This window comes from Anabrus simplex, chromosome 8 (genome assembly GCF_040414725.1).
Source record: "Anabrus simplex isolate iqAnaSimp1 chromosome 8, ASM4041472v1, whole genome shotgun sequence".
Taxonomy (NCBI): Eukaryota; Metazoa; Arthropoda; class Insecta; order Orthoptera; family Tettigoniidae; genus Anabrus; species Anabrus simplex.
In genome coordinates this window covers 40,548,803-40,576,578 of record NC_090272.1, presented here as the reverse complement: position 1 = coordinate 40,576,578, position 27,776 = coordinate 40,548,803, and the positions used below count along the sequence as shown (strand labels likewise).

Genomic DNA, 27,776 nt, shown 5'->3' with positions numbered 1-27,776 from the left:
TTACTGGAGCATTATCAGCACCAAGAGCTAGGCAGTTTTTTAATGGCGTGCAGAATTCCCGAAAAGTTGAGAGCAAAAGATTGGCAATGTTAGCTCCATTACCATCCTCTTCTAAATTAGGCACGGAGAGTAGACAACTTTGAATTTCATTGAGTTCGGGCCTAAAAAATGTTACAACAATGGGATATATTTTCAAGTCGCTTTTATTGCTGCCATCAGTAACAACAGAAAATGCATTCACCTGCAAATGTGATACAATTTTCGCCCTTTATTCAATGCACATTTCTGTAATGATAGCCGCTGTTTTTGTTCTAGCATGCCCGTATCATTTAGTGATTTCCGAATCAGGAAACATTTTGCGAAACAAAGGTCCCGCGTGATCGGCACAATTTACAGGCAGGTTATGTTCTACGATAAATGATGTAAATAATGCCTCGGCATTCATCCCAGGATTTACATCTTTGTTTTTACATGAAAAGTTCAGTTTCTGGTTTCTTTCTACACAATGGACACTCTACTTATGTTTTTCTGTTTGCATTTGCTTGAGTATATCGCACTTCCCGCCATGCACAACTGAAAAATCACACCTACATATATATAGTACAGAATGTGAATGTTGGTCCCTTCCTGGATTCACTGAAACATGTAAACTCTTCCCTATAAGCACTTTTGAACACTGCATTATATTTCTGTTTTGAGATTTTGGCCAAAACAAAACGCTGCACCTGCGTAGCAGCACATTCGGACCACCTGCTGCCAATGTTGTTCAGTTGAGCATTGTGTGTGTGTTGTGCAAGATCTGTTTGACACAGTCCATGTTTAGTGCATTGGTTCTGAACTGCGAACAGGGACTTGAATGATCAAAAGATCAACGTACAGTTTTGTTTTAAGCTTGGCAAAACACCGAAAGAAACGCATGCGATGCTGGTACGTGTTTTGAAGATCAAGCACTGTCCTTGAAGTGTGCGTACGAGTGGTTCGCCCGTTTTCGACGAGGCCGTGAGAAGATTTCTGATAACCCCCGTAGCGGTAGACCGGCGACTGCCGTCAGTGACGAAAACACTGAGAAGGTGAGGACATTAATCACGAACAATCGGCGATTAACTGTGCGCATGATAGCAGATGAACTGCAGATTAACCGTAAATTCGCGAGACAAATCGTTATCCAGAAGTTAGGGAAGAGGAAAACGTGTTCTCGTCTTGTGCCACATCACTTGACTGACAATCAGAAGCAGGCACGTATACAGGCTTCATAGGATTTTGTTGAAACGGTGGATGCAACACCAAATTTCATGAACTGTATTGTCACCGAGGATGAAACCTGGTGTCTCAGGTACGACCCTGAAACAAAACGGCAAAGCATGGAATGGCATTCCCCGGGATCCCCTCATTGGCAAAAGGTCAAAGCCGAAAGGTCACGCATCAAACTCGCTTCGAAAGGAAAGAGATTTGACGATATTCCTGACATCCAACGAAACGTGATGAGGCTTTTGAACACCATCCAAAAGGAAGTCTTCTTGCAAAGTTTCCAGGACATGTATCGCCGATCTCAGCAGTGCATAGTTATGGGAGGGGACTATCTCGAAGGACAATAAGGTCACTGTCGTGCATTGTTCATCTATGCTGATAGTACAGGACTATTCACTGAACTTTATTCTCACAGGTTGTATTAACCCTTTCTGGGTCACTGCGCAATATATTGCGTTTCGAACTTCTGAGCATCATATCTTCGCTTCTCTTTGACCTTCAGCAATGACTGAAGAAGTTGTTGTATCAGCCATCTATCGGCTATATTACTGAAGCTTGCGCTAATTTTTATTCTCTTTGGGAGCACTGTTAACTTTAATTTTCCATGTGAATGTCTACCACACTTATGAGTCAATGCAATCTGATAAACATGGCTGCTCACAGGCATGCGGAAGTTATGAAATGTGATGAAAAAGTGTTTGAAAAATGAATGAATGATGAAAGTGAGGGTTCAGATTTGTGTGAAAGTGATTTAGAAAGTGTTGACAATATTGTACCCGAAGTTTCAACAGTCGACGATGAAGGTGTAAGTGACAATGATGAAGAATTACAACCAGCTACCGCGAAGAGGTAGAAACAAAATGTATCAACTGATCACCGGGTCTGGGAAAAAGAAACGGGTAATAATAAATGTTTACCTACTGATTTCGGCTATAAGCCTGATCTAGCCGGAATCCTGGACCAATCTTTGACTGAAAACTCCCCAGAACTGGACATTTTCAAAAGAATTTTTCCGCATACCTTAGTGGAAAAAATAGTCATAGAAATGAACTTGTATCACGCGCAATACGTAGAGAATCATTTGGTCATTTCTACCACATCCCGAGCGTCAAAATGGACCGATATTACTGTTGAAGAAATTTATTTATTTTTAGCAATAAGTATGCTAATGGGTCATGTAAACAAACATAGCTCCAGAAGAATATTGATTTGTCCCCAGCCCCATGCTTTGAGGAATATCATACAAAAAAATTTTAAGCAGGTAAATTGTGTGATATTTTTGTTTTTCATTTCAGTCATCTGTATTTTATCCATTTTTGTGAATAGAATGTCCAATGAGTGTGTTTTGCTATTTATAGAGAGATTTATTTATGTGCCTGTAAAAACCTAAATTGTGGGGTATGTGAGCGTTTAGAAAACCTGACCTTGAAAGGGTTAAGACACAACACGAGCACTTCTGCAGGTCCTGGCCCGGGTAGACAACTATGGCATGCTACTTCTAAGGTTAGGTTACTCGCTTAACTTGCTTGCAAAGAGAATGACTGTATTATAGACCAAAGAGGAGCACATGACTGGCCACCGTGCCCCGTACTGCCATCCGAACTACTATCGACCAGCCATACTCAGCCATATATCGATAGAAGAAGGAAATCCACGGGAGTTTAAAATAACACGAAAATTACTGATACTGCTCTGAAAATCGGGAGATCGGGAGGAACAATGAAAAATAGGGAGTCTCCCGCTTCCTACCTTGTGGAAAATTGTTGTAGTGAAGGTAATTCCTACAAAAAGCACCTTAACAAAGTTTACTGCCAAGTCTTTCAGACCTATCTTCCTTCTGTCAGTTCTAGAGATAATAATTAAAAATAGGAGAGGATTTCCACCAATCAATACTTATTTATTGCATACATTAAACTACAGGACCGGTTTCGACCTCATATTCAAGGTCATCTTCAGCTGAACCATATATACATATTAATATAATGAAGTTTTGATTAAGATTGTGGTGTTGAAGGAATGCCATATGATGATGATGTACATTTAGTTACATACAAATGGGGCACGTCTTAGCGTGAGCTGGCGTATATGTCATTCTGTGCAATATTGCAACTGTATGTCTAAAATGTTGAAGGTCTTAAAACTAGTGTATAAAACACGTCTTTTCCTAAACTAACTTATATATATGTACAAGATAAAAACAATACATAAAAACACTTCATGTACATGAACATTCGTTCTTGCTTGGTGGTCAATACATGGACTAACTTCCGTATTTAAGTCTTATTCACAGTTGTGCACTTCAGCTGCTATTCTTAGAGTTTGTAAAATTGCATGGATAAAAGTTTTGTCTTCCTGTGCGTATGTGAGATAAAACACTTTCAATTTAAAAAGGGTGCCAAATGTATGGATGAAATTCAAGTAAAATATGTTCAGCTCTGCTGTGTGTGTTGTCCTTTTATAAGAACCAATTCATGTTTTCTTATTGGCGTCCGTAAATTTGGGTGACATTGGTTTCAAAGTAGTGGCTCCTTTCCCATTTGTAGCTGTGCAATGATGTTATGTTAATCTGTGGAAGATAAGATTGAGTTATAAGTGATATTGTGCGGAGGAATGTCTAAGGGTTATGTGTGTGAATTGGAATATGTACTTACTGTTGTTGGTGTAGCTGAGTTGTGTTTGACATGCGAGCTTGTAATGTACTACTTCGTGTTCTTCTTGGGCTTATGCTAGCTGCTGTGAGGGGAAGGAAAGGAGGGGTAGGGAGAGTTGTTGTTGTAGGGGTAGGGATGGAGCTGGGTGTGTTGTTTGGTGTTTATCTGTTGCTTGTTGCATTCTGTTTATCGATTAACTTAAGGTAAGGGTTTTTTAAGGCGGGGATAACTGTATTGAAGATGATGTTAGTTTTTTCTGTGATTTCATTTATGTTGTAATTTGGATTGGTGTACTGATCCAAAGTGATGTAGAATTCTTCTGTTATGTTGAGCAGGGGGCCTTTGGGGTTTATGTTTAGGATTTGCATATCGTTATCGATGTTTGTGAAACTGTGTTTATAGTCTGCGACATGTTGTCCTATTGAGGAAAAATGATTGTGTTTCACTGCATTTACGTGTTCGTTATATCGGGTTAGGAAGTTTCTACCGGTACGTCCGATATAGCTGGTCTCGCAGTTATTACATTTGATGCGGTATACCCCTGAGTGGTTGTATTTGTTGTTGCTGTTGATTGTCCTGACATTGTGTATGATGTTGGTACTATTGTGTGTAGTTCTGAATGCTATTCTTAGGTTATGTTTTTTAAAAATGTTAGTTATGGGGTATATGTGTACATTGTTGAAAGTGAATAGTGCATAGTCTTTCTTGGGTTCGTTTACTTTTGTTAGTTTGGTTTTGGGTTGGGATTTTATTTTGTGAATGATTTTGTTAACCATGTCTTTCTTGAATCCATTGTTTTTAGCTATGTCATGAATTAATTGTAATTCTTTGTTTAGATCTTCTTTTGTTAACAGTATATTGAATGCTCTGTGTATCATGCTATAGTAGGCTGCTCTTTTGTGTATGTTGGGGTGAACGGAATCCATTTTAATTGTATTTGAGGTATGCGTGGGTTTTCTGTATATTCTGTAAGAAAGGTGGTCATCATGTCTAGTTGTCATTATGTCCAGGTAGTTCAGTTTGTGATTGTTTTCGGATTCCATGGTAAATTTTATATGGGTATCTATTGTATTGAGTTTATCTAATATATCAGTTTCATTTGTGGACCTATTGTCGAGGATGATAAAGATATCATCAACAAATCTACACCAAAAAAATATATGGTCTATTTTGTTGATGAATGTGTGCTCTAAATAGTCTATGTAAATTTCGGCAATTATACCAGAAGCGGGAGATCCCATTGGTAAACCCTGTTGCTGATAGATAGTATCATGGAATTTAAAGTAGTTGTTACTAATGGCAAAATTAAGTAATTTAATGAACTCTTCTATTTCCAAAGTGCTTAGATTGCTATGACTTTTTAGGTTAGATTCAATGATTTCTATTGTTCATTTTGTGGGAATATTTGGGTACATGTTTATTATGTCAAATGATGCGAGTTTATGATATGGTTCAATCTTTAATCCTTTTGTCCTATTACGATATCTAGAGATAACAGTCGACAGTATTATGTACCACATGCATCGTCACAGCCTGTTATCCCAATTTCAGTATGGCTTACCCCATGAAAATCTACTGAAGATGCTGTTCTCTATGCGACTGAATGCATTAAGAACATCCTCTCAAGGCGAAAAATAGGCATTATCTTTGGAGATAACTGGTGTGTTTGATAACGCCTGGCGGCCGACAACTAAAGGAATAGTAATGCCCACATAATCTGTACAAAATCACTCAAGTGTACTACAGCAGCAGAAAAGTGAACCCTCAAGCCAGAACAGCAATTTCAACTAAATACATCAACAGAGGATGCCTCTAGGGTCTACCTGCAGCCCAGGATTTTGGAATATCTTGTATGACCACATCCTCAAAGAACATCTTCACATTGGCTGCAAGATTGCTGCTTATGCTGACAACGCCCTTTTGTTCATTGAAGCTGACAATGATGCTGACTTACGCACTCAAGCGAACTGGGGCTTCAAAAGCAAGCTGCGATTTAATCCACTCAAAACTAGGGCCATGGCTGTCATGTTAAGAAGAACAATGTGATAAAGCCACAACTCAAGATGAACAGGCAGGAAATCTCACTAGAAGATCAACTTTCATATCTGGGAGTCCTACTGGACAAACATTTAATGTTCAGACCACGTTTCAATAAACCAAAGCTTAACTCACATAAATTTCTTCAGATCATTGCTACTGCAATGGGGACTAAATTCAGAAGTACTCCGCATTATATACTACACAGCCTTTGTTCCACTAATAGTGTATTGAGCTTCATCATTTCATTCTACATTCGAAAAGCAGTGGGCTAAGGAAAAACTTCTGCAGATTCAGAGGAGAATCACTCTTTGAATTTCTCGTGCCTATCGCACAGTATCTACATAAGCACCATTTGTCATCACTGGAATAGAGCCCCTGTACTTATCTACCATCCGAATGGCCGAACTCACGTTAATGAAGAAAAACATATCTCCTGCATCAATTTCGAAACCACAGTGGAGAAGAACTGTCACTTCCTGGAATTCGGTCACCCAAGTATCCTCAAGACTTATGTCTGCAAGAGCTGCTCACTCAATCATGACTACATTTACACGGACGGCTCTCGCACACCTAATATTGCTGAATCTGACAAGGTGGGATGTGCATTCTTCGTCTACGAGATCAACAACAAAGTTTTTTCAGCCCACTATAAATTGCCATCCAGCTGCTCAGTATTTCAAGCAGACCTATAGGCACCGTGCGCGTCGCTCTAGCGGCCGGGCAGGAAACAACACGTGAGGCAGACTCCAAACTCGCAGTAGCTGTTCTGTTATGACTGAGCGTGTAGTCACTCAGATGATAATGGCAGAGAATAGCAGATCAAGTAAACGCAATTATTGTGTTGTCAGATGATCCAATACTTACGCAAATACGGCAAGTGAAGTACAAATTTATTGTTTTCCAAAACGAGCGATAGATGTGGACCGAAGGAGACGATGCATAATACAAGGAGTTAACCGAACGAAGTAAGTAGGCGTACACATACGTACTGCACATGTTTGTAATAAGTTCAGTTGATCCGATTTAATTGAATTTTTAGCACTGATGGATCACTTTGGCAACCTCAAAAATATGTAGTGCACATTTTATCGGAAACAAAAGATCTGGACACCCACTAAGTCCAGCCTATGTTCCGACAATATTTCCGGATGAATCCAAGAAGAGGAATGTGTCGCCGGGACCCAGCTTACAGCGCTTTCACTGACAACTCAAGCGATTAAAAAAGGAAGAATCAGACGGAAAATTTTCAAGTACAGTTTGCCCAAGTAACATAACCAAGGATGCATCTGTGGGAACAGATGCATCTGAATTTCATTGTTCAGACTTCATGTTTTCTTGTTCAAAAAATGAAACCGACGTAAATACACAAGCATGTATTCCACTTAATTTAAGTCTGGGAGGGGACATTACGAAACATGATAAAATGTGTGGAACGGAAGACGATCATGCAGACATCAAGGGTCCAGGTTTCCAAGGCTACAGTTCCATAAGGAACAATACACAAATGCGTGATTTAACAGGTGTGAACTTCAACATCTTTGCCTTGCGTTATTACCAAACTGTAATGTTTCGAAATTATGTAAAGAAACCAGATTATTCATTTTCCTAATGAAAATGAAAATCGGACTGTCCTATTCTGCTTTGAGAGTGTTCACAAGACAACAATTTCACGTATTTTTACGACCGTGCTTATGCAACTTGCACTGCGTACGAAACATTTCATATTCTGGCCTAGTAAGGAAAGTGTTCAAGATACAATGTCTCCAGCATTTAAAAGAAATTACGGTAATTGTCGAGTCATTATTGACTGCACGGAATTTAGAGTTGAACAGCCTCCCCAAGTAGATCAAGAGATTGTATTTCTATTCTCAATACAAGGGTAGATACACTGCAAAAGTTTTAATTGCAATCACGCCTAATGGTATGATCGCTTTAAATCTAAGTGTTACGGTGGAAGAGCTAGCGACTCATTCACAGCAACCGTCAGTGGTTTACTTTCCTTCAACCTGGCGATGAGGTCATGGCTGATAAAGGATTTAGGCATCAGAACTAACTTATCTGGCCGCGGTATCATAATCGTGACACCACCGTTCTTACATGACGGGAGATTAATAGCTGAGGAAGTTGAGAGTACTTACAATATTGCGAGTGTTAGAATTCACGTAGAAAGGTGTATTCAAAGAATCAAAATATACAATATATTACAGAAATTGCCAACAGAACTTTTTCCACACGTGGATGACATCGTCTGTGTGTTGCGTGTTAACGAATTTGCAACCTCATCAAATAACACGAACAACAAATGAACTTCCATAGCATTCTATTGCTTCACTTTCCATTTCACTTCCGTAAGAATGTTCAAAGCAGCTCCCCCAATTGGAGATTCATTTACAAATGCGAGAGCCTAGTTTTGATCCGATTTGCTTTCGTGCTAGCAGATTTTTTTTTCTTGAAACCATCGAGGGCTTCCCGACTGAGATAGTGTCCAAGGAGATTTTTATTATATGATCTGTATCAACCTGCACTTTGCTGGTAAAAAAAACATTTCGTTACTCACAGTGCGAAAGGTGTATTTGTCTGGCAAGCGCACGTCGTTAGAGACTTGTAAATGTAATAGCTGTGTCACAATTTCCTCACATTCTTCTCTCTCCACATCATTCACTACACTGTCTATCAATAAGGTGACTACGGCCCTGCACGGTTGTTTGATTTCAGTACTTGCTTCTGCTCAATGCTTTGTACGAAGACTGCAAGGGATGTGTTTTAAAATATCCTCAGTTAATTCGAAGGGGGAACGAGATGTCCTCAAAGTCTTTTTACCAAACAGTTCTTCACGCGTTTGCCTTTTCTATATTTTTCTGTTGACATTGTTTTCGGACTCGGTTTTCCCCACTGTTGCGGACGGTCTGTTTTGGAAACAACACTTTCATTATTTATATAACACACTACCGCAGCTGCGCATTTGCAAGTTCTTCTGGCGCCGACAGGACAGGAACATTCGCTGGTAGAGACATTACGATTCTGGTCAACCTGAACACAAAATAAAAATGCGTACAACTTAGCAAACATGCATCAATTAGTCCTTACTAAATAAACTATATAAATTTTTACCTAACTACACCTTGCCTACCTCAAGTTTCACGATATAAGGCGGCAAATTGCCAGATGTTTGTCGGGTGACTTTTCCTGTGATCTATCCGAAACCATTCGAAATTAACTCTTCAACGCTGTTCACGTGGCCGCTGACAACAAGGTTTCTTCCTTTATTGCATGATGATTCACTTAGATCTCCGAATTGAATCGCTTTAAACCCACAACTTGTTCGAATGTTACACACGTTGTACTGAGACTCTCGCACTGCGCCTCACCTCTTGTTTCAGAACGGGCCACTATGTAGCGCTAGTAGTAGCATTTCGATCTATCTGCACGGTGCCTATAGGCCATCAAGTCTGCTGTGGAGTGGTGTGATAAGAAATGACTCGCAGGATGCATTGAGCACAGTCAACGACAAGTACAATGTCACCCAATAGCTGCTACTATAAGATCTACAACACAGCAATGCCCCCACATCTGTCTTTCCTGGATCCAAGAACACACCGGTTCCCATGGAAATGAAAAGGCACACATCCCCACAAAAGCAGCCTTCCTCATCCGACACAGAAATTACCTACAACAAATCACCAAGCTGTGCAAAAGCCCAAATCAAAACATAGCTAATAAGCCAGTGGAACAACCTCTGGACATCAAGTACAAAGGGATCAGTCACAAGAGAATTATTTTTCCCTAACATATATAGCCAACTCCAGTGCAAAACACTAGTTCCTGAATTCATTCTCACCGAGTTTCTCTCAGGCCATGGAAAGCTTAAGTGCTACTCTAACACTTTAAAATTAATACTACAGCCAAATACAGTATTTGTGCTTTTGTGAATCTTCTCAAACAGTGGACCATTTACTGGTCGACGGTACCATGTTTGGAAGGACAAGATTCGATTCTGAGTGTCACATAAACAACTGTCATGTGGAACTCTTCAACTGTTTAGAAAATCCAAACAGTTCCTTAAATTCATTCTTAGTTTCCTAATTTTGTGTCAAGGACCGATAATTAGTTAACTGATTGAAACTGTAATCCTAATAAGTTTGTTTGTCCAACCCCCATTCTCATTTCTCTACAGGGTCGGGTATGCAGTGAGATGAAACTGCCGTAGCAGTTTTTTATGACCAGATGCCCTTCTTGACATACATCCACCTCACCAGAGGAGTTAATGAGATGAAATGAATGATGTGATATATGATAGTAAGAAACCATGTGACCATGCCGCGGTGGGGAGGCTTGTGTGTCCCAATGATGCAGATAGCCGAGCCGCAGGTGCAACCATATCGGATGGGTATCTGTTGAGAGACCAGACTAACGAATGGTTCATCGAAAGGGGGGTAGCAGCCTTTCGGTAGTTGCAAGGGCGGCAGTCTAGATGATTGACTGATACGGCCTTGTAATAATACTCAACATGGCTTAGCTGTGTTGATACTGCTACACGGCTGAAAGCAACGGGAAACTACAGCCGTAACCACCTCCCGAGGACATGCAGCTCTCTCTGTATGAAAGATGTACTGATGATGGCTTCCTCCCGGGTAAAATATTCCGGAGGTAAACTAGTCCCCCATTCGGATCTCCGGGTGGGGACTACACGAGAGGGGGCGATCATCAGGAAGATGGATACTGACATTCTGCGAGTCGAAGCGTGGAATGTTAGAAGTTTGAATCGTTGTGGTAGGTTAGAGAATCTGAAAAGGGAGATGGATAGGCTAAAGTTAGATGTAGTTGGTATAAGTGAAGTACGTTGGCAGGAAGAACAGGATTTTTGGTCAGGCGAGTACCGAATTATCAACACGAAATCAAACAGGGGTAATGCAGGAGTTGGTTTAATAATGAATAAGAAAATAGGGCAGCGGATAAGCTACTACAACCAGCATAGTGAAAGAATTATTGTTGCCAAGATAGACACCAAACCAATGCCCACCACAATAGTGCAGGTCTATATGCCTACTAGTTCAGCGGATGATGAAGAAATTGAAAGAATATATGAGGAGATAGAAGATTTAATACAATATGTCAAAGGTGACGAGAATCTAATTGTGATGGGAGACTGGAACGCAGTGGTAGGCCAAGGAAGAGAAGGTAGCACAGTAGGAGAATTTGGATTGGGACAAAGGAACAAAAGAGGAAGTCGGCTGGTTGAATTCTGCACTGACCATAATTTAGTCCTCGCCAATACTTGGTTCAAACACCACAAACGACGGCTGTATACGTGGACGAGACCTGGAGACACTGGAAGGTATCAAATAGACTTCATTATGATTAGGCAGAGATTCAGAAACCAGGTGTTGGATTGCAAAACTTTCCCAGGAGCAGACATGGACTCTGACCACAACTTGTTGGTCATGAAATGCCATCTGAAGTTGAAGAAATTGAAGAAAGGAAAGAATGCAAAAAGATGGGATCTAGACAAGTTGAAAGAAAAGAGTGTGATGGATTGTTTCAAGGAACATGTTGCACAAGGACTAAATGAAAAGGCCGAAGGAAACACAGTAGAGGAAGAGTGGAGAGTCATGAAAAATGAAGTCAGTAGGGCTGCTGAAGAAATGTTAGGAAGGAAGAAAAGATCAACTAAGAATCAGTGGATAACTCAGGAGATACTAGACCTGATTGATGAACGACGAAAATACAAGAATGCTAGAAATGAAGAGGGCAGAAAAGAATACAGGCGATTAAAGAATGAAGTGGATAGAAAGTGCAAGGTAGCTAAGGAAGAATGGCTGAAGGAGAAGTGCAAGGATGTCGAAGGCTGTATGGTCCTGGGAAAGGTAGATGCTGCATACAGGAAAATCAAGGAAACCTTTGGAGAAAGGAAATCTAGGTGCATGAATATTAAGAGCTCAGATGGAAAGCCACTTCTAGGGAAAGAAGACAAAGCAGAAAGATGGCAGGAGCATATCCAACAGTTGTATCAAGGTAACGATGTAGATAATTTCGTTCTGGAACATGAAGGGGCTGTTGATGCTGATGAAATGGGAGACCCAATTTTGAGGTCAGAGTTTGACAGAGCTGTGAGTGACCTAAATAGGAACAAGGCACCTGGAATTGATGATATTCCCTCTGAATTACTGACTGCCTTAGGAGAAACCAGCATGGTAAGGTTATTTCATTTAGTGTGCAAGATGTATGAGACAGGAGAAGTCCCATCCGATTTTCGGCAGAATGTTGTTATACCTATTCCCAAGAAAGCCGGTGCTGACAGGTGTGAAAACTACCGCACTATTAGTTTAGTATCTCATGCCTGCAAAATTTTAACACGTATTATTTACAGAAGAATGGAAAAACAAGTTGAAGCTGAGTTGGGGGAAGATCAATTTGGCTTCAGAAGAAATGTAGGAACACGTGAAGCAATCCTGACTTTACATCTGATCTTAGAGGATCGAATCAAGAAGGACAAGCCCACGTACATGGCATTCGTAGATCTAGAAAAGGTATTCGATAATGTTGATTGGACCAGGCTATTTATGATTCTGAAGATGATAGGGATCAGATACCGAGAACGAAGAATTATCTACAGTCTGTATAAAAATCAATCTGCAGTGATAAGAATCGAGGGCTTTGAAAAAGAAGCAGCAATCCAGAAAGGAGTGAGGCAAGGCTGCAGTTTGTCCCCTCTCCTTTTCAATGTTTACATAGAACAGGCAGTAAAGGAAATCAAAGAGAAATTTGGAAATGGAATCACAGTCCAAGGAGAGGAAATCAAAACCTTGAGATTTGCAGATGATATTGTTATTTTATCTGAGAATGCAGAAGATCTCGAGAAGTTGCTGAATGGTATGGATGAAGTCTTAGGTAAGGAGTACAAGATGAAAATAAATAAGTCCAAAACAAAAGTAATGGAGTGCAGTCGAACGAAGGCAGGTGATGTAGGAAATATTAGATTAGGAAACGAAGTCTTAAAGGAAGTAGATGAATATTGTTACTTGGGTAGTAAAATAACCAACGATGGCAGAAGTAAGGAGGACATAAAATGCAGACTAGCACAAGCAAGGAAGAGCTTTCTTAAGAAAAGAAATTTGCTCACTTCAAACATTGATATCGGAATTAGAAAGATGTTTTTGAAGACTTTTGTGTGGAGCGTGGCATTGTATGGAAGTGAAACATGGACAATAACTAGCTCAGAAAGAAAGAGAATAGAAGCTTTTGAAATGTGGTGTTACAGAATGCTGAAGGTGAGATGGATAGATCGAATCACGAATGAAGAGATACTGAATCGAATTGGTGAGAGGAGATAGATTTGGCTAAATTTGACGAGAAGAAGAGATAGAATGATAGGACACATCTTAAGACACCCAGGACTTGTTCAGTTGGTTTTTCAAGGAAGTATAGGTGGCAAGAACGGTAGGGGTAGACCAAGGTATGAATATGACAAACAGATTAGAGCAGATGTAGGATGCAATAGTTACGTAGAAATGAAAAGGTTAGCACAGGATAGGGTGGCATGGAGAGCTGCATCAAACCAGTCTATGCACTGATGACTCAAACAACAAGAAGGGAGAGGGTGAAACCTGGTGCCGACACATAGCCTAGGGGTCTGCTCAAGGCTTAACGTCCCCATCCGACGGGCGAATCACCATCAATAGCGTTATATGCCCTCACTCTATATGAGCACTGCTGAAAGGTTTGGAATTTAATCCAGGCTTTTGAAATGCAATCTAGTGATTAGAAACTGTATACCACCATCTCCCCTACCCTGCTGGCCAACATCCTGATGGTGAAAATTTTTCAAACAAAGGGGTTACTGTAGTCACGTCCTAGTTCGTGAACCATGGGCAACGGCTGAGTGGCCTAGTAAGTGGTCCTGAGAGTCGGGATACCAGTTGCTATGGAATGGGAGTGGGCATCTCGGACATATTCTGAGTCGTGGCCCTCCTTGTGCTCAGGCGGCCAGGACTACACAATTCACCGGTGGTCCATAACCCGTTAAGAGGAGAGATCCTCACTTGGACTATGTGCAAGTAGGGCAGCATCCTGCTTCATGAATTTACCGAGCTCAGAACACTTTAAGCAAGCCTCGGACCTATGGGAGTAATGGAGTCCCACTCCCATTTGACAGGCGAGGGATTCCTTGGAAACAACTTGGCGAACGACATGGAATTCGATGGGGAGCTATCAATATTAATGGGGCTTATGGAAGAAAGAAGGTAGAACTTGCTGAGTCAGCAAAGAGGATGCATCTGGATGTGCTAGGAGTAAGTGATATTCGGGTAAGGGGAGATAAGGAGGAAGAGATAGGGGATTATAAAGTGTACTTGACGGGTGTTAGAAAGGGAAGGGCAGAGTCTGGGGTAGGGCTCTTTATCAGGAATACCATTGCACGCAACATAGTTTCTGTTAGGCACGTAAGTGAGCGAATGATGTGGATAGATTTGTCAGTGGGAGGAATTAGGACAAGAATTGTGTCCGTGTATTCACCATGTGAGGGTGCAGATGAGGATGAAGTTGACAAGTTTTATGAAGCATTGAGTGACATCTTGGTCAGGGTCAACAGCAAGGATAGAATAGTGCTAATGGGCGATTTCAATGCGAGAGTTGGGAATAGAACTGAAGGATACGAAAGGGTGATTGGTAAATGTGGGGAAGATATGGAAGCTAATGGGAATGGGAAGCGTTTGCTGGACTTCTGTGCTAGTATGGGTTTAGCTGTTACAAATACATTCTTCAAGCATAAGGCTATTCACCGCTACACATGGGAGGCTAGGGGTACCAGATCCATAATAGACTATATCTTAACAGACTTTGAATTCAGGAAATCTTTTAGGAATGTACGAGTTTTTCGGGGATTTTTCGATGATACAGACCATTATCTGATCTGTAGTGAACTAAGTATCTCTAGGCCTAGGGTAGAGAAAGTGAAATCTGTCTGCAAACGAATAAGGGTAGAAAATCTCCAGGATGAGGAAATTAGACTGAAGTACATGGATATGATTAGTGAGAAGTTTCGAACAGTAGACAGTAAGCAGGTTCAGGATATAGAAAGTGAATGGGTGGCATACAGGGATGCTGTAGTAGAAACAGCAAGGGAATGCCTAGGAACAACTGTGTGTAAAGATGGGAAAAGGCGAACATCTTGGTGGAATGATGAAGTGAGAGCAGCCTGTAAACGTAAAAAGAAGGCTTATCAGAAATGGCTCCAAACAAGGGCCGAGGCAGACAGGGATTTGTACGTAGATGAAAGAAACAGAGCGAAACAAATAGTTGTTGAATCCAAAAAGAAGTCATGGGAAGATTTTGGTAATAACCTGGAAAGGCTAGGTCAAGCAGCAGGGAAACCTTTCTGGACAGTAATAAAGAATCTTAGGAAGGGAGGGAAAAAGGAAATGAACAGTGTTTTGAGTAATTCAGGTGAACTCATAACAGATCCCAGGCAATCACTGGAGAGGTGGAGGGAATATTTTGAACATCTTCTCAATGTAAAAGGAAATCATCATGGTGGTGTTGCAAGCAGTCAAGCTCATGGGGAGCAGGAAAATGATGTTGGTGAAATTATGCTTGAGGAAGTGGAAAGGATAGTAAATAAACTCCATTGTCATAAGGCAGCGGGAATAGATGAAATTAGACCTGAAATGGTGAAGTATAGTGGGAAGGCAGGGATGAAATGGCTTCATAGAGTAGTAAAATTAGCGTGGAGTGTTGGTAAGGTACCTTCAGATTGGACAAAAGCAGTAATTGCACCTATCTATAAGCAAGGGAACAGGAAGGATTGCAACAACTATCGAGGTATCTCATTGATTAGTATACCAGGCAAAGTATTCACAGGCATCTTGGAAGGGAGGGTGCGATCAGTCGTTGAGAGGAAGTTGGATGAAAACCAGTGTGGTTTCAGACCACAGAGAGGCTGTCAGGATCAGATTTTCAGTATGCGCCAGGTAATTGAAAAATGCTACGAGAAGAATAGGCAGTTGTGTTTATGTTTCGTAGATCTAGAGAAAGCATATGACAGGGTACCGAGGGAAAAGATGTTCGCTATACTGGGGGACTATGGAATTAAAGGTAGATTATTAAAATCAATCAAAGGCATTTATGTTGACAATTGGGCTTCAGTGAGAATTGATGGTAGAATGAGTTCTTGGTTCAGGGTACTTACAGGAGTTAGACAAGGCTGTAATCTTTCACCTTTGCTGTTTGTAGTTTACATGGATCATATGCTGAAAGGTATAAAATGGCAGGGAGGGATTCAGTTAGGTGGAAATGTAGTAAGCAGCCTGGCCTATGCTGACGACTTGGTCTTAATGGCAGGCTGTGCCGAAAGCCTGCAGTCTAACATCTTGGAACTTGAAAATAGGTGCAATGAGTATGATATGAAAATTAGCCTCTCGAAGACTAAATTGATGTCAGTAGGTAAGAAATCCAACAGAATTGAATGTCAGATTGGTGATACAAAGCTAGAACAGGTCGATAATTTCAAGTATTTAGGTTGTGTGTTCTCCCAGGATGGTAATATAGTAAGTGAGATTGAATCAAGCTAATGCAGTGAGCTCGCAGTTGCAATCAGCAGTATTCTGTAAGAAGGAAGTCAGCTCCCAGACAAAACTATCTTTACATCGGTCTGTTTTCAGACCAACTTTGCTTTACGGGAGCGAAAGCTGGGTGGACTTAGGATATCTTATTCATAAGTTAGAAGTAACAGACATGAAAGTAGCAAGAATGATTGCTGGTACAAACAGGTGGGAACAATGGCAGGAGGGTACTCGGAATGAGGAGATAAAGGCTAATTTAGGAATGAACTCGATGGATGAAGCTGTACGCATAAACCGGCTTCGGTGGTGGGGTCATGTGAGGCGAATGGAGGAGGATAGGTTACCTAGGAGAATAATGGACTCTGTTATGGAGGGTAAGAGAAGTAGAGGGAGACCAAGACGACGATGGTTAGACTCTATTTCTAACGATTTAAAGATAAGAGGTATAGAACTAAATGAGGCCACAACACTAGTTGCAAATCAAGGATTGTGGCGACGTTTAGTAAATTCTCAGAGGCTTGCAGACTGAACGCTGAAAGGCATAACAGTCTATAATGATAATGTATGTATGTATGTAGGGACTTGAAGCGGCTAACCACGGTGTCAGACCGTTTGTAGTTCAACGCCTCAATGATCATGACCACCAGGCAGGCTACTGTAACCCTAATATACTTGCGTTAAATAAATAAATAAAAAAATAAAAATAAATAATGAATATATATATATACATATATATTTACTATGAGCTGCTTGTGGTCAGAAGAGATGGTCTGCGAGATGTCCCCAGCAACTGCTTCATCATCAACAACAACCAACCAACTCCAGTCCACAGAACCATGACAGAAGTGCTGGGCAGTACGTCTCGGTTCACTCTAGCATGTTCTTCTGCAGACATTTTGAATTACTCAATTCCTCAGATTACCCTCCACCGATCTGAATGCGTTTACAGTACTTTCTGATCCATTTAGATATTTTGCAAATTTAGTTCAATTTTCAACTTTTGAACTGCCTGGTTACAAAATTATGGTGATTTTCTTCTTGCTAGTGATTTAATGCTGCACTAAAACATCACAAGTTTTCAGCGACACAAGGATGGGAAAGGGCTAGAAATGGGGCGGTAGCAGCTGTGGCATAATGGTACACCCGGTGTGAAAATAGGAAACCATGCAAAATCATTTTCAGTGCTACCAACAGTGGAGTTCAAACCCCCATCTCCTGAATGCAAGCTCAGAGCTATATGATTCTAACCGATGATACAGATTAAGATTCCCATAGGGAACTTGAAATATTTGTCTGGAATGAGTACGTTCATAATTCCAATGTAATTGGTCCATTCTTCTTCTTATGTTATGACCACATAGGATCACTTTAGTCAGTGCGTCGTTCAGATCTCTTAGACGGGGATTGTTCGGGCTTTGCGGTCCTCCCAGTACTTCTTCAGACGCTCCGATCTTCGTGCCCTTTCCTCAGTTGAAAATATGCGTGTTGTTGGTTTGTTTTGTGTAAGGGTAAAGCAGAGGTTTGTATTCTTGAGTTTTGCATATCTTATTTGTGGTGTCTTCTGTTGTAAGGTCTATTTCCTTCAGATCCTCTCTTACTTCTCTGATCCATTTACATCCTGTTGTGGTATTTTTTGAGATGAGATTGTGTTGTACTAGTTGTTTCAGAAGTCTCGAATCCTGCATCCTCATGATATGTCCAAAGATTCCCAGTCTCCTCCTACGCATAGTATCTGCAATGGGTTCTAGCTCTTTGTACATGACTTTGTCAGGTATTAACCGCCACTGTCCATCTTTTCCAATCCTCCTTTCAATTTTCTGAAGTCTGCCAGTCTTTGATTGTTTATTCAGGTGAAAAAGTGTTTCTGCTGTATATGTAGCTTCCAGTTTTATAACTGTGTTGTAGTGTTTTATTTTTGCATTTACTGATAGACATTTCTTTTTGTAGATATCCCATGTTAATTTTTGTGCTTTAGTTAATCTATTTGTTCTTGTTTGGATTGAGATTTTTTCATTTAGGTTATGTGTTATTACTTCTCCATTTAAATTGAGTTACTATTTTGATTTTATTACCATTTATGGTATCTTCTTTTAGTTGTGTTGGTTTTTGGGGCATAATTTCTGTTCTTTCAAATGATATTTTGAGGCCAATTTTATTTGCAATGTTTTGAAGTTCTGATATCTGGGATTTTGCTTCTTTTATGTCCACTGCTAGTAATGCTAAATTGTCAGGGAAACCCAGGCAAATTGTTTTGATGTTTTGGTCAATCTTTATTTTGGGGGGACATTTCCTAAACCATTCCCTCATTACCATTTCTGGAGCACAATTAAATAATAGTGGTGAGAGCCCATCTCCCTGCCGTAGTCCAGTTTTAATTTCAAATTACTCTGATGTTTCACCCCTAAACTCCACTTTTGATTTGGTGTTAGTGAGAGTCAATGTTATCATGTTTATTAATTTGGGATGTAGTCCAAGGTGTCTTAAAATTTTAAACAGAGATTCTCTATGGATGCAATCATAAGCTTTCTTGAAATCTACAAATGTTATCAGTATATCTGTTTCTTCTCCTGTTATAGCCCATCATCAACTTAAGACTCATGATCTGATCAGGACAGCTCCTCCAGGGTCTGAAACCTCCTTGATATTCTCCTAGTTCTTTCTCAAGTTATAAACTTATCCTATTAAGGATGATTATTGAAAATATTTTGTATGTTGTCTGTTTTGTATGTTGGGTGAATGAGGGCAGTTGTACAGTGTCCTGGTAGTTCTTCTTTAATCCAGATAGAGACAAGTTGTTGATGGAGGGCAACTTTTGCTGATGTTCCTGCATATTTCCAGATTTCCACACAGGTCTGATCTTCTCCTGGCACTTTGTAGTTTTTAATTTATTCAGAGCTTGGTAGACTTCCTTTATTGTGGGGGGATTGATGTTTTCTGGTGGTGTTTCTATCGGGGTGTTGGTGACCAAATGAAGGAGTTCTGTAGGTTCCTCACAATTTAAAAGCTTGTTGAAATATTTAGCCAGAATTTCTGCATTGTCTTTATTGTTATGAGCCAGCTTACCATTTTCATCCTTCATCAGTAGGGTCCGGGGTTCATATTTTTGGAACTGCTTTCTGAAGGTTTTGTTAGTAGTCACTTGATTGAGTTTTATTGAATTGTTCTTCAATAAACTGCAGTGTCCCTTTATGATGTTGTCTTTTTATTCTTCTTAAGACTTAGGTAGTTTCTTTTCTCTGTTTTACTTTATGATAGGATATTTCTGTTTTCTGGGACTGATGTAATAGCCATGCCCGATGTCTTTTCTCCACTGTTTCATCACATTCACTGTTCCATCATTGGTGTTTTTTTACATGGTTTAATTGGAGCAAGGTCTTCTGCAATATGTTTAAGGTTGTGTACTAAGTCTTCAAATTTATCTGTGACTTTTATTTTTTATTTTTTCAGTTACTTTCTGGTAATTTTTGTTGTTGATTAGCTGAGTAGGATCTACTTCCCTTTTAGTTTTAAGGGCTTGCTTTTGCTGTCTCCTCTGGGGAGTGAGTTTAATTTTCACTACGTAGTGATCTGAACCTGTGTCTATTCCTCGGAGGACTTTGACGTTATAGATCTCTTTGAGGTGGTATTTGTGCATGCAGATGTGATCCAGTAGCCATTCTCCTTTGGTGTAGTCAGGGTGTTTCCATGCTTTGAGTTTTTGAGGTTTCCTCTTAAAACATGTATATTTTGAGATTAAATTACGATTTCTACACATGTCAACTAGTCTCTCTCCATTTTTATTTGTTTTCTTGTGTGTTGGCCATTTTCTGACGATGTCACGGTATTTTCTTTCTCTGCCTAGTTGAGCGTGGAAGTCACCTATTAATAATTTTACATGGTGTTTGGAGATGTTATCTATAGTCTGGTCCAATAGGTCCAAAAATTCTGCTGTTTCCTCATGGTCTTTTGAGAAGTTGTTTTTATCATTAGTGGGAGCAAGGGCATTTATTATAGTATAGATTTTATTAGATGCTTTTAAAGTGAGCGTTGAGAGTCGTGGTGACTGTGATTTGAATTCTTGAACTGAGTTTATTATTTTAAGGCTGATCAAAAATCCTGTTCCAAATTGCGGGACAGTCTTCATCACTCTCTTCCCGGGTATACCTTTATAAAGTCTGTACCCCTGAGATTCCAAGGCATCCTGGTCAGTGTTTATAATTTCCTGTAATACAATGATAAGAATTTTGTGTTGGTCCATTATGTCTGTGATTGCTTTTAGTTTACCGGTTTGTTGTCTAAAGGGGTCCAAAATCCAGGTCACTGGCCCCTCATAATGGTACTTATCGCTAGTAAAGTAGAACCATGGTATTTGTTATGTTGCGATACTAATCAAAAGTAGCGTAGACTCATGGTATTCCACACATTATGATACTACTCACAGGTAATGTAATACGCACAAGTAATGCAGACCTATGGTGTTTCTCACATTGTGGCGCCACTTACAGGCAACGCAAACCTATGGTGTTCCTCACACAGGTGTACTAATCACAGGAACTCGTACTATCTCAATACCCAGACCCGTGGTGTTTCTCACATAACGGTACTAATTACAGGCAACGTAAGCCCGTGGTGTTCTGCATGTAGCGATACTAATCACGAGTACTGTAAACCCCATCCTGATTCACACTCTGTTGCTACTAATCACAAACCTACTTTGTACCTATCATTGTGGGACATACTACTCGCAAGTAAAGGCGACCCATGGTGTTCCCCACGTGATGGTACTAATTACAAGTAGTCTCATGGTTCTAATTCAATCATAACTTGGACGCCCCTTTTAGTCGCCTCTTACGACAGGCAGGGTATACGGTGGGTGTATTCTTCGTCTGAGTCCCTCACCCACAGGAGGATGTGTGTTTGGTTTGCGAGAGCTACTTTATTTTGTTCAAATCTGCCGGCAAGCTGGTTAGGACCCCTCTATCTGCCACGTGGGAGTATCACCACTCCCCCTGCTACGCCAGCATAGTAGGTTGGTGGCTAGCGCGTTTCAATAATAATAATATTATTTGTTTTACGTCCCACTAACTACTCTTTTACGGTTTTCGGAGACGCCGAGGTGCCAGAATTTAGTCCCGCAGGAGTTCTTTTACGTGCCAGTAAATCTACCGACACGAGGCTGTCGTATTTGAGCACCTTCAAATACCAACGGACTGAGCCAGGATCGAACCTGCCAAATTGGGGTCAAAAGGCCAGCGCCTTAACCATCTGAGCCACTCAGCCCGGCGCTAGTGCGTTTCCTTGATTATTATGCCATTATTCCAAAGTTTCAGTCCATGTCCTTTTAAATACGTGTTAGGAAACCTGGATGGCATATTTACGTCACTCTTTAGTATGTTCATAACTCCCCATCATAAGAAATTTAAATTAGCGTTCCCAGCCACATTAAGCGCAGGTTGCACCTGGGTCAGGATTTGGTAAAGAACTTAATTTCACGGCTCTGGAGTGCGATAGCATGTCAGCCTACAGCTGCACAGAGCATCAGTCTGTAGCCAGTCTTTGCTGTAGTTGTTTGGATCATGCAACAGTATTTCGTCTGAAGTGTTGGTGCTTAATTTTATGTTCATAAGTGAATTGTGTAACAAGGTACATAAATTAGGCCTACTGTACTTACGCATAATTGTTTGCAAGACATTCAGTTATGCAGAAGAAGGAAGCTAGACGGTTTATAAATGACAAAAAATTAAAGTTTATTGAGAAAGTGGATGCTAATCCACACACGAAACATGAGCAAATTGCCCAGATATTGGACATTCTTATGATAACTTTAAACATAATTGTAAGAAAAGTGTATAGTTCATGTTTCGAAGAACGTTTTTCCTTGATGTTCTTAAAATGTATTATTTCTTTATTTAATTCATTATTTATAATATTGTAAACACTTGTTCCCTTGTTTTCATTGTAATTATTTTTATGTTTAAACCTAATTTAACAGCATAATTGATTTTTATTTTTTAGGGCGTCCCCTCTTTATAATGTTATTTTTTCGGTCTCCACCAAAACGTCCTAGCCAGTTTTGGCTGTAATAATTTTTGATAGTTTAATGACAGAATCTAACTTTTTTCTTTCAAAAGTTTACTTCAGTGAATAAGTGATGGTGTTGTGAAGAGGAAAATACAACTACTGGATGATGAACTGAATCTAATATTTTGTATCACAGCAGACAATTGTGCTGGTATGTGTAATGGTTTAACCGGCCATTTCGTTATCTGACCAAGGATCTGGTCCTGAGCAGGCCACTTACAAGAGTGTACTGAATGTAATAAAAGGAAACAAACAAGTGCGAGATGCACAAGAAAACGACAGAGAAAACACACTTCTCTCTTACTTTGTGTTTATCCTCCTAATCCTAACACCTCCATATTCCCTGATGAATTGAGATCATCGGGTGCTAGAACTAAAGGAAGAGAACTTTACCTTACATGTTGGTTCCAACCCCTTACCTAAGTAAACACTTACCTTAGGGGGAATGATGCACACAGTGAACGGTGCTAGAGGCAGCGGCCACCTAATCTCGTTATCAACTGATAAAGCTTCAACTGCTGCCCCCAATATTCTTGAAATCCCAAGACCATAGCTCCCCATCTGAAGCAGCTCTGGTTTTCCACTGGAATTTAAGAACGTTGCTTTCAGCGGGGCTGAGTATTTTGTGCCCAGCAAGAAAGTATGGCCAACCTAGAGAAAGAAAAATATATGAATATAGTAGTGCATGTGTTGAAGCAATATAAACAAAATACTTTTCCATCATCAAGACTCGAATCAGTACACCAGCAATGATGAAACAACAACAACACTCATTTTAAATTATCCCAAAATTTCTTTTCTAGAGTGCAGGAAAGCCTTCACATTCCTGTCCGGTTCTCCTACCTCAGTCATTGTCCAACTATTACCATTTACACGTGAATACCCCGTACATAATTTTTTGGAATTTAGTGAAGAAAAACTGGGGTTTGCGCAATATTTGGAATAAGGTTCGCACTGCTGTATCTCGAATAATGACCCTCTTATACGAAAGGTTGGGAGGCAACCTGCCCATCAGAAATGTCATGCAGTTTGCTTACCTTCCCCTGATATTTGTAGTAATATCATGACTAGAGCCCGGATTTCCATGCACTATCAAATCTCAAAACATGCAGGCATTCATGCACTATCATACGGCAAAACATGCACAATAGACTGGGAAATATGCACTATCAAAATTCAGTTCCTTTTGAAACATTGTACAACAACTACCGCAAATTCTCCAAACTGTCTTGAAGGTCATCCATTTATCTGTCAGCATATTCTAAAACACAGAAAATGATCTTTCTACTTTACAAGAAGTGACAGGTGAAAACTTAAATGAAGACATTTGGGACAAAGTGAGGTCAAATTGTACGTCTTTTGCATTTTCACCACAATGCGTCTTATATAAGTTTGATGAATTCAAAGTCAGGATTTGAACGGGTCACTTTGTTGGACCTATCTCTAGCTGCCGCAGCTACATCTCCGTGCGATTATAGCAGACACATTTTAATGTCCTCAATAACTGGTAACGATTGCCTGCTGCGATAACATACACTTGTGACAAGTGAGAGTTCCGGGTAGGAAATTCCAGGATAACAACGGAAGAGGGTTCAGTGCAAAACCAAGGTCTGTAAGCTGCCATCTCAGCAACATGGCGTCACAGAATTGAGATACAAGTTTTGTTTTGTTCGTCTGACGTTGACGTCTATGTTAGACGAACAAATGAGCCATCAATGAGTAATGCAAATTTAAGGTTTAATTTATAGCAATGTATAACTGGGACACCTTATTCCTAAGAATTACACAGATCGGCATGGGGCCTTCTGGCTTACGTCAATGTTTACTCAAGCAACAGATAAGAAAATGCTTCGGTAATTGAATTATAGGACCTCTACGGTATGTAATAATTTTGACTGTAACATAGATGCCAGGAATACATTTTCTCCGTCTCTCAGTAATAGACATACTGTATAACGTGAAAAAATGGTCCCAAATTGCACCCAACATTCATAAAAGGGACTATCATGCAAGTTAACCTTATACAGGTGTCAAAGTCAGAACATAAGTCATCTTATGCAATATTAAAGGTCTAGATATTCGCTATTAATACAAAATCTTCCAAATATGCATTATGCATTAATTTTCTCCTAAAAAGGCCAAGACATGCAAACATTCAGGGAAAAAGAATGGATATTCGGAATCGTTAAGCCATAAAACGAGTATTTGCAAAGTTTGAGAAGTGTAACAAGCTTATTTAAACATGCATTTGCATGGAAATCCAGGCTCTAATCATGACGAATAGAGGAACCAAGTGTGAGGACTCAGCCGTCATAGCAGGGTAGTTTGTGGCCCTGCCACTACAAGCAATTCTGTCAAACATGTGCTCCAGTAGTTTCAGCAAGCCGGGTATAGGAAAGTGCAGATGTTACTGTGCAAGACATTTCAGTCAATAAGTTGAATTTTGTTTGCTTTCAGTTCCTAAATTCAGTTCATTGTGTGTTGTGTACATAAAGCACGTATCTTATGTGGCTTGATTAAATTAATAGTTTAACATGCCGTACTGTTTTGTGCCTGGCTGTAAGTCAGGCTATGGTAGAGTAGTTGATACGCGATTCTTTTCACCACTTAAGGATAGAAATAAATTTGAAAAATGGGCCAGAGCTATTCCATGAAAGGATGCTGAGTTAACGTGTAATAGTAGAATTTGTCAAGTTCATTTCACTGATGATTTGATAGTAAAACCAGATAATTTCATAAAGAATGGTGAAAAAGTGGCGATCTCTCGAGTGAGATGGAAATTACGTTCAGGTCTCACATTTTCTCTAATTTGCCGAAATACCTTTTTAAGTGAGATTTCCTTCATTTGCACCTACTTCAATGTGTCTACGTCCCTATAAAGCGGGCTTTAAATGTAGGAGGAAATTGCGAACCTAAACGGGAGCAGATCTTGACCTGGAACGTTAAGCAGATGTGTATGTTAGCCCGGAATGTGAAAATGCATAACAAGACAGTGAAACAATCAGTGGAAACTTCCATTAAGCAAAAAATTGTGGTTGAAGATGCAGTAAATATAAAAGACTGAGAAAGCTCTGTACCTGAATTTGATAGCGCAGTTCGAAACTCTTCGACTGAGAAGTGTTTATTGTACCATTTGGCTGGGTATGTAGTTAATCACTCTTTTGAATTTATTAAGTGTTCGCCCAGTGCCCATTCTCTACGTGACAATAATTAAACAACATTTTCAGTTCTCATCGAAATAAAAGAAATAAAAAGCAATAATGACGTGTTTTTAACACACCCTTCAAAAAGTATACGTGACATTCTTTTCCAGGCCAAGAAAGTAATTAGTGGAAAACTGAACTCAAAATCGATGTGGGGCAAAAATTTTTTTGACTGTATCGATTCCATGGAGAAAATTTCAGTTCACTTCAGGATCTGGCTGTTGTCTTCAACATGTTATGGATATAATCCATATAATTATCTGAAGTTCCGATTTTTTTTTTTTTTTATAATGAAAGAAATCTGGCGAGATTCACAATCTTGAACATCCGCCAAATCTTCACGCAAGCTTTTGAAAGTCCAGTAACCGACAAAATGAGTTGATAAGTAGAGTATTACCTTTAAATAGTTCATGGGTGTTTGTTTTAATATGCTGCGAGTTATGTGTTATTTATCCGTATACGTACACTCGAGTAACCTGTGCTTTTCGCAACACGTGATGAAGGTCGTAGCTCTTATTTCCAAGTATGATTTTTTCCATTGTACCCTGCCGTGGTATTGCAATTGTAATCTCTCATCGTTTTTAAAAAACAGTGTATATACTTATCAGTTACGGAGTAATACGTTTCTTGTGCTGCCAACTTCCCTGCTACTAGCATGTCGTCATTCAAAGTGACGTCATCTTCACTGCCATCTCGTCAGCCATGCACTGCAATTGAGAGCATTCAAGGTCCTGCCTTTGCGAAACTTTTAAAACTAGTTTCATTCCTGACTATAGAGTCTAAACAGCAAGAATCTATTTCCAAATGGTTTCTGGAAATGGTCTCTGACATTTCCACTTGGTGTATGTGTAGCAGAAGTCACTCCTTCTGAATAAAGTCGTGTTGTAGAAAGCGTGCCCGAGCGTACCAAACCACCAGCTGATAACTAGTATATGTTACGAATTGTAGGCCTATTTCTGAATGTAATAAATAGTGACTGGAAGCATTCTTTGGATAACTGCAGCTGTTGAAAGCCAGGTACTTATTTTAAAGTATATTTCATTCTTGTTTTCTACATTTATCACATAAGATTTTATCTAAAACACCTGTAAATGAGGTAAGAGACCACGTTGTTTAGGTTAGGTATGCTATCAAGTGGCCGGATAATGCCAGAAGATCCACAATGGAAAGAATAAAAATAACAGGAAAGTTTGCCCATTTATGGATATCTACAGGTGTGGCAGTAATGCATTTTATTATCATAATGTTTAATTTTGTACAATCATTGTCTCCATTTTTTTAATTAATGCATAGTATGTTTTGTTAGGTCCGCCTCTGTGGTGTAGTGGTTAGCGTGATTAGCTGCCACCCCCGGAGGTCTGGGTTCGATTCCCGGCTCTGCCACGAAAATTTGAAAAGTGGTACGAGGGCTGGAACGGGGTCCACTCAGCCTCGGGAGGTCAACTGAGTAGAGGTGGGTTCGATTCCCACCTCAGCCATCCTCGAAGTGGTTTTCCGTGGTTTCCCACTTCTCCTCCAGGCGAATGCCGGGATGGTACCTAACTTAAGGCCACGGCCGCTTCCTTCCCTCTTCCTTGTCTATTCCTTCCAATCTTCCCATCCCTCCACAAGGCCCCTGTTCAGCATAGCAGGTGAGGCCGCCTGGGCGAGGTACTGGTCATTCTCCCCAGTTGTATCCCCGACCAAGAGTCTGAAGCTCCAGGACACTGCCCTTGAGGCGGTAGAGGTGGGATCCCTCGCTGAGTCCGAGGGAAAAGCCGAACCTGGAGGGTAAACAGATGATGATGATGATGATGATGATGATGTTTTGTTAGGCGTCTCCAAAAATGGTTAAAAGTAAGTGGGGATATAAAATCAATATTATTATTTGTTAGGTATGTTGGTAAGTAAAAACAATCATTATGACTGGACTGTCTTTATCATATTTTAAACCTACTTCTCTCCAAAAAATACCTACAGTACACTGGCCCGAGTTATGAGATATTACACCTTGTTAATGATCTCGCCTGCTATATCAA

The 27,776-nt window shown here is 40.1% G+C and overlaps 1 protein-coding gene across 2 annotated transcripts in view; it reads right to left on the bottom strand.

The window, feature by feature from the left end:
• ProRS-m (prolyl-tRNA synthetase 2-like protein, mitochondrial) overlaps positions 1 to 27,776 on the bottom strand; it is a 114,754-nt gene that overhangs the window by 53,296 nt on the left and 33,682 nt on the right. For both annotated transcript variants that reach the window (XR_011018651.1, XM_067152128.2), the window contains exon 6: positions 22,991 to 23,206. Coding sequence is in view for 1 of the 2 variants with exons in the window: in XM_067152128.2 (XP_067008229.1) it covers positions 22,991 to 23,206 (216 nt within the window). In the remaining variant the exon portion in view is untranslated. The remainder of the gene's footprint in view (positions 1 to 22,990; positions 23,207 to 27,776) is intronic.